The sequence below is a fragment of the Corvus brachyrhynchos genome, unplaced genomic scaffold, assembly GCF_000691975.1.
Source record: "Corvus brachyrhynchos isolate BGI_N302 unplaced genomic scaffold, ASM69197v1 scaffold106, whole genome shotgun sequence".
Classification (NCBI taxonomy): Eukaryota; Metazoa; Chordata; class Aves; order Passeriformes; family Corvidae; genus Corvus; species Corvus brachyrhynchos.
The window spans coordinates 1,764,896-1,772,956 of NW_008238834.1; the positions used below are offsets into that span (position 1 = coordinate 1,764,896).

Below are 8,061 nucleotides of genomic sequence, written 5' to 3' on the forward strand. Positions count from 1 at the left end.
TTTGCTGTTATGTAGACACATTCCCAGGGTCCTCAGGCCATGGATAAATATATATTTAGCGGTCTTAAAGACTAGGATGCCACTGGCTGATCCTGTGCCACAGCTGGCCTGGCTTAGCTCTTAAACTAAACCAGTAACCTTCACTGCTATGTAGAAGGCTTTTTGAATGGACAACCTTTACTGGTTTACTTCTATTTATTTATCTTCTGGGCCAGGTGAAGTAACATCCCTGTCTTATATATCATGCTTCAACATCATCTGTATTTTTATTTGTTCAAGATCTGGCTAGTGAAGAAAAGAAGAGGCTAGAAGAAAAACAGAGGACCGCCCGCAAAAATCGTTCGAAGTCAGAGGAAGACTGGAAGACGAGGTTGGTGCCCTCGCCTCAGTGTGTGTGTAGTTATGTAAAGGCTTTGAGCATTCAGGTTAAGTGACAGTCTCCACTGGTGACATGCAGAGAGTGTTGTGTCAGCACGAAGAGCAGCCAGACAGCGTCAGGTCTGGCAGTGCCGCTGTTGTGTTCACAGACTCGGTCCCAGCAGGATGTAGCGCTTCCAGAGGGAAGCGTCAGCCTTGCTCTCTGTTCCCTCCCTCCCTGCTTGCACACCTATATGTAAATATATGCAAATACAAAGTGTGCTGTCTTCTCTGAGCACTTCTTGGTTCTGTCATGACAGAGATGTTACCTCTGACAGCTGCTTCTAAGGACTGTGGCTGCTGGTTAATTTATAATTGCCTCAAATTGGCATGCCTGGCCAAAGAGAGGAGGAAAGGCTCCTCCCTTGTGAGCTCAGCCATGACTTCTCAGCCCAGTGGCTCTGTGCTGATAGTGCTGTGTTCTCACCCAGTTTATCACCCAGCTATATCCAAGACACTGCCTTCTGTTGGAGGGGGCCCCTAACTACAAAAGTAAGAGGAGCTAAGGGAAAAGTTAGCATACAAGGGACCTGCCAGGATGTTCTGGGGATGTTTTGGGGGTTTTCTTTAGACTATGAGGAGTCATCTGGGTGCTCTTACACACAAGCTAAGAAGCAACTGTGAAAACCTGACCAGGTGAATCTGGTTTGACCAGATGAGGTCTATTTAAATGCATAGTAACAAACTGGCATTATCTTCTTAGGAAAAAAACAGTAGGGCTAAACTTTAAGTAAGCAAGGCTCCTCTCTTCTCTATTATTAATTCACTCAGACACTGTGGATTAAATATCTCTAAAATGTTTGTAACTATAAATCACATTTTTCTTTTTTTTTTTTTTTTTAAATGAAGTCACCCACCATCCCAAAATCCCAGGTTTGGACATGACTGCCTTTGCCTTTTTCCTGTGCCTGCTCTCCTGAAGTGTTTGGGTTTGTTTGCATAGAGACTGCTGAGAATAACATCTTTGTAAAGCTTCTAACTGCTGGACAGCCTTGCAGCTCTCGCTTCGTTTCCTGAATTCAGAGTGGTTCTAGCTCTCACTGGGCGTTTTCAGAGCCTGGGATAGTTACATAGTGTTCTTCCAGGTGCCTGAAGTAGTTTAAATACAGCTCAAAGCACCTAAGGCTGGCATTGGAAGTTGAGGAATTTCCATGGAGCTGTGGTTTTTGGGTTATATAATTAGTTCAGACACCATTCACAAGGTTCTGCAACTGCTGTGGTGCAGATTCTGTACACCTCTTCAGCATGTGTCTGGGATATCCTTTAAGAACTCTTTGCTCTCCAGGATATTTCTAAAGCTTTGGCAGAAAACTCCTGGTAGGAATGCCAGGTGCGGCTGCATATAAAGGATGAACATTAAGTGTTAGGGAGAGTTGTGCTATGGGGGAAAAAGTGCCTGCTGTGAAGAACTCTCCTACCTGTTCCCAGGTCATCTGTGGGTCTTATTCTGCAGTGCATTATGAACTCAGATATAAACTACTGCCATGTCCTTGCCACAGAAAAACAGGTTTCATCCTTTGTCTAGTAGAATTCCTCCCTCATAAGACAATTCTCCAAAGTGCTGACTGATTTTTTAAAAAACTTACTTATTCTGAATCCCCTTTACTAGTGGGGTCTTAGTGTTTCTCAAGAGGTGATTAATGTTGAACACTTAATATTTTAAATGCTGACCAGTAATCTTAAGTCTTGAGTAAAAATATTTAATTCAGGTCTGAAATACAGCAGTTGATTTTGATGAAAGCTGTCCTGTCTTTTCCCCATCACTGACTGGTTTAGGTCTTACATGTCTCTCAAACTTAGTTCTTCCCATTGCCTTTCCCCTTCCTGTTGAAGTAGGTGGGCACTGGAGTCAGGGGCACACTGTCCTGACCTGTACAAGTGTTGAGGACACACTAGTGAGCTGGGGGGTGGTAGAATTCCTTAATCTGAGAGGTGGGGTCACTGTGCTTATAGCCCTGTCTCATGGCAAATGTTTGGCTTCAGTTCTGGAATGAGCTGCTGTCACCAGTGAACTGGATGCCTGAGCCTATCCATATACCTCTTATTTGGGAATAGCTGAATCCTCCAGTGGGAGGAAAAATGTACAGTACTAGGGGTGAATGACTTCTGTTGACTTCAGTTCACTTAACCAGGACAGCAGGAGAACCACTGGAGTGTTCCCCTGTTCAGTTACTCTTGTGGAGGCAGCACAAGGCATTTCTTCCAGCACAGCTCTCTCAAGTCCTTTTGAGCCAAGCAAGCAAGACTTGCCCGTGAGCTGCCCTGCTTTGTAACATAACCCTGCAGTACTGGTGGCCTTTAGGCTTCTGCCTTTTCAAGAGATCAAGTTATATTTGGTTGGATTGTGCTTTTTCTCTTCTGAAACCTTACGGTGCTGGAGAAGGGAAGAGCAGAGTTAAACAGGCTGCCTTGCACACAGATGATTTACTTGAGTGTGGTCACTGCAGTGAGTCACAGAAAGAAACAACTGGCTTCTGCGGTCAGTGAGGACGTGAAAGGAAGCTGTAGAGCACATTAACCACAGAAACAGCTTCTACCAAGCTGGCTGGTGCCATAAATGTGGCTTGGCAAAATACAGAAGGAAGTTAATATGCCTGAGGTCTGGTACTGTGTGCTGTCGAGGCAGAAGATTGAGTAACTGGGCCAAACAGAAAGTGGCATTCACTGTGTGCTATACAGTGCCTCCAGATTAGGCAGGAAGGGAGAAGAAAGGAAAGAAAGCAGGTGCTCAACTTCAGTGTTTCTATTAATAACCAGCTTAGTAAAAGCTTGCAAGTAGCTCCATGCAGATGGAATCAGCTTTCTGGGCATTCAGATGAGTCTCCTGCTGCCAACAGTGTAACACAGTGTATTAACTGGTAATAATCCACGACGTTTCCTGCAGCCTGTGGGTGATGTTTCATAGCTGGCACACTTGTTCCGAGTTAACTGCTGGTCAAACTAAAGGGAAGGGAGCAAATGCCCAGGCAGTGGAAACAAGGACGAGTCACCTGTGAAGAGTAGAGAGATGAGTTGTATAGGGATGGGGTAAGGAAGGCCAAGGTGAAGCTGGAACTTGGCAAGGGATGCAAAAAATAACACAAAGGGCTCCTACACATGTTAACCAGAAAAGAAAGGTCAAAGAAGGTGATGATTTTTAAGGTACTTTCCAACCCAGGTACCTCTACAGTTCTATGAGGAAGTGCATTGCAAGGCTTTAAAAAACAAGGGGTAATCTAGATCCAGGGAAATAATGTCTTTTTGTTTTCAGGACTGCAGTGCTTGTGGTGTTTACATGTCTTGCAAAAACTGTTACTGTTTGTGCATGTCAGAATGGTTGTTCACAACTGCTTTGAAGTAAAGCTGTACCTGTCCTTTTTTATGCAATCATCTTGGCAGCTTCAAATGGCAAAACACTGGCGTCGGTAATTCCACCTCAGAGATGTTTAAGCAGTGTAGCACATGGGGAAATGTGGTCACTGAAAATGACTTTAAACTCACTTATGAATTTAAAACCAAGAGGACTCCTGCAATCACAATAATAATTTTGTGCAATAAACTGCTGAAGATGCAGCAAAGCAGTTCTGAACTCATACTTGTGTGTGTTAATAGCCTCACTAACATGCTGTATGTTTCCTTGCAGATGGTTCCACCAAGGCCCCAATCCCCACACTGGTACACAGGACTGGCTTTACTCTGGCAACTACTGGGACAGAAACTACTTTAACTTGCCTGATATTTATTAAAATGCAGTAAGGAGCCTCTGACTGATACAAATAAGTCTTAATCTGTTTTAACATTTTCCCTTGTTCTACTTATCTCCTGAAAATACTGACATGTTATCAAACAGAATATTAAGCATCTCTGCAATAAATCTGGTGGTACATGATCTGCAGTCCTAAAGGTAGGGGAATAACTTTTCTGGCTGATGGTGGGTCCTGCATGGACAAAGTTGCTGTGGTTTCAAGCTGCCCTGAGTACACCTATATTAGGTTGTGGTGTATGAGGAATAGAACACCTTCAGCTGTTCTGTGAATACTTTATTTTGTAGATAACATTGGCACAAGTAAAACTGGTTTTATTTATTGTGACATGGGAATGTTTAAAAAGCACACAAAGTAATTGCAATATTCTATTCTTAAATGAAGAAAAGGGTGTGTCACTTCTGTAAAGATGTAATTTTTCATACGGTGACTTCTCTTTTACTAAAGTAATTCCCTTGAAGCCTGAGCTCTGCTCAGGAGGTTCCAGAAGCGTTCCCATCTCTGGAGCAGTAATGCAGTTGTTTAAGCTGGTAACATTACTCAGAGGTTATTTATTCAGTGTTTTGTGCAGTGTTTTGAATTTTGCTTTCCTGTTTTGTTACCAACCTTATGGTTTAAGGAATTAAGAGCCATTTAAATATCTACAGATTTGATTTGAACTGCACACTAGTAACAGGTTTAAAAGAATCTGTTTCATGCACTAGAAGTTCCGGTGCCCAGCACCACTGCAAGAACCTAATCAGTCCAGGAATGACCTGGTGGAACATGGCAGGGGGACAGGACTGTGTCTGTACTGTGCAAACTCCCTGGGAGGAAGTCTTGTGCATTTCAAAGGTAGTACAGCACCTCAGTGAGGCCTCCTGTGCACAGCTGCTTTACCCCTTTTCAGTGGGGTGCATTCAATCTTAGTCTGTTTATATTGAACTGTGTACAGAGCTTCTAGAGGACGAGCTGCTCTTTGTACAATATTTTAACTGCTGTCTGGAGGTTAGTGTTAATTGAATAATTTAATTGCTACTAAATAAAGGCTTAAAAACTTCTTGCATCTAGTCTAAAGGGAGTGGTGTTCAACAGTGCTGACCCCTTCTGAGCAAGCCTCATCCAAAACCTGCTGCAATGAGGATGGATATGTTTCCCTGTGCTCCAGGGACCTCTCTTCTCCCTAAGCAGGAAGTCTCCTTCTGGGGGTGGGGAGGGCTGGGGAACGGAGAGCTTCCTGCAGCTTGAGCTTTGAGTGGACTACTGAAATTGTTAATAAGGCAATGAGATGCTTTCTATTTTTATTCCAGGCACTACTTGAATTACCCAGATCCTGATGCTGAGACATATTTGCATAGATAAGGGAAAGCCTTTTCCTTGGCAGCCTTTCCTGTGAGGGCCCAGCTCTCACAATGACCTGTAGATGCAGGAGTTTAATACCTGCTCTATCTGTAGGGAGCCTCTACTCTCTACTCTGGCCAGTGCTTCTTGAAATCTGTCTTGAGTGCTGTGCCATCTTCCAGGTGTGAGTCTAAGATCCGCAGAAGCAGCCTGGCTGGTGGGTCAGTGCAGGTCACACAGCACGGAATGCTCGCCCTACGGAGAGCAAAGCATTTAGTTCCTGCCTGCCCCCCATGACTACACCACATCAGCACAGCGAGAGGCTGGGTGGCTCCTCACTGGAACAGCTCCAGCAGATGGGGCAGTGGGCACAGTTCACACAAAGCTAACATTTGGGATGTTCAACATGGGAATGCAGAATGCAGTTCTAATTGCTGGGCTTTTTTTTTTTTTTTTAACATTTGCTTAACATTATTTGGTTTATTGCAATGTAAACTCCATCCCTCCTGACCTTTTCCTGAAGTGCAAACAGCCTCTCTTCTCTACCTGTTTAAAAATTAACACGAACTCGGTAGACAGTGTGCAAGAACTACTTTAGGTGCTTCCCGAATGCGCTCCAAGGGGGAGGGTATTTTGCCCCACTCTGAATATTACACAAATGCTACAAGTTCAGGCTCCAGGCAAAAGGATGTATTTAAATGTGAGATTAAAAACTTGTTTCCTTCAGACTAAAACCAGAGCAGGACTATTACACTACTTGTAAACAAGCAGAGGAAGGCAGGGGCTGTTACATAGGACAACTAGTTTAAGCAATCATCTCAATTATTTTATTTTGAAAAGGGTTAAATTAGGCTTCGAGTAGTAAAATCCAAACAGTAGCATGTTCCTATGAAAGAAGCAAGCTTAACTTCTTCAAGACCCTGCTCTGGGGCATGGGGTCTGATGTAATGGTAGCCTGTCCTTGCAGCACTTTTAACTTTCTGCAGGAGCACTTACTGTGTGCTACTGCCAGCTGGTCTTTGCAGACATCACATCATCAGAGGATGGCAACTGGGACAACACTGGCTGTGCATGGCTTAGTTGCACTTTCAGCTGCAGAATTAGAACCAGGGCTTGTTGATTTCTCGTCAGGGAAACAACCAACATTTGGCTGGCCAAAGATGGCATGGGTAGAAACAGGTTTCCAGTCGTGTATGTCATGAACATCAGAGCCCACTAGAACAAAAGGTGAAGGATTTCCCCACTTTTATTTTTCTTGCATCACATAATTTGGAACAGACACTTGTGACAGCTGACCCTCTTGTTGATCTTTTCCCCTGGAAAAGCTGAGCATTGCCCAGGAATAAGGAACCCCACCTCCAGGAAGAGGAAGGCTTTGTGGTGGTTTTTGACCTTGTCTCAACTAAGTTAGACAACAGAAGGTCCACACATTAGAATGTGGTGGTGGCTGTCCTGGGCAGCTGAGGCTGTCGCTAAAAAGACAGAAATAATTGTTGGAATCAGGAGCAGTGAGCTCCAGTCATACTGTAAATCCTTATGTCTTAAACAAACACGCCTACACCTTTGTTGGGGTTCCTCCCTCCTGCCATGGGGTCTGGGGAGAGGGGACCCTGGGGTCGAGGCACGGCCTAGGGGTTTCCCTACGCCCTGCTCAGCCTCGTTCCCCATTGGTTGTTTTGTGTTCCCTGCGCGGGCAAGGACCCTCGGGTCCTGTGATTGCCTCAGTTCCTCGGCAGAGCCCCGGCCATGTGGCTGGAGAAATAAACATCTCTCTGAAACATCTACCAAGAATCGGTCCCTATTTCTTTTCTACAGGCCTCACTGTCTATACATGTTGCAGGAATCCCCACTGCAACACACCTAGGGAAAGCAAGCATGATACAGAAGGGATCTGGGACAGCAAGCACTGTTTGGTATGTGGGTGACAAAATGTTCATCATCAGAGCAGAAGTTCTTTTGTCTGGTATTTCTGAAACTGAACTTGGAGAAACTTGCCTAAAAGTTTGGATTTTTTTACAAAAAGCCACTGTTAATCTATAGATCTACCTCAGCTCAACTCTCCTCTACAACAGGCTCTACTGTTGCAGGGAGAGTAGGGGCAGGACAGCTCCACCCTGGAGGATTTCTCCAGCTGGGCAAGGGCTGAGCTAGGCACATGCCACCACAGGGAAGAGATGCTGGTGAAGGCCTTACCTAGAAAGATGAGCACCAGCTCTCTTGCTCTTTGTGGAAGGATGACCAGTGCTGACCTACTCAGCCCAGCTGCAGAAACTCACCAAGTCCAGCTACCAGAGGCAACCACCACCATTTTTTTCCTAAGTGGAAAAACTTAGGTCACTGCTGGAATAAATGATCAAAACTAGGGCTCCAACTAGTCACCTCTCATTAGCCACAGGACACGTGGATTACATCTTAGGTCCCTAACACCTGCTTCAGAAAATACAGGTTTTCAGCAAGATCATTTATCGTCAATAGGCACCTTCCCCTCACTCTTACCTGCCTCTTTGCCCTCAGGAGTAGAGTGTCCTGGCCAGAGCCACATTTCTTGGACTAGATGGCAGTGAAATTTAACATGTGCACT

The 8,061-nt window shown here is 44.7% G+C and overlaps 1 protein-coding gene across 5 annotated transcripts in view; it reads left to right on the forward strand.

Moving 5' to 3' along the window:
- The window catches only part of OSBPL1A (oxysterol binding protein like 1A), an 80,131-nt gene extending 74,926 nt beyond the window's left edge, over positions 1 to 5,205 (forward strand). For 3 of the 5 annotated variants that reach the window (XM_017738272.1, XM_017738273.1, XM_017738271.1), the window contains 3 exons: positions 280 to 370; positions 1,267 to 1,290; positions 4,040 to 5,205. In XM_017738272.1, the coding sequence (XP_017593761.1) occupies positions 280 to 370; positions 1,267 to 1,290; positions 4,040 to 4,142 (218 nt within the window). In that variant the 3' untranslated portion in view covers positions 4,143 to 5,205. The remainder of the gene's footprint in view (positions 1 to 279; positions 371 to 1,266; positions 1,291 to 4,039) is intronic. The other 2 variants (XM_008636807.2, XM_008636808.2) reach the window with 1 other exon arrangement.
- The last annotated feature ends 2,856 nt before the right edge of the window (positions 5,206 to 8,061 follow it).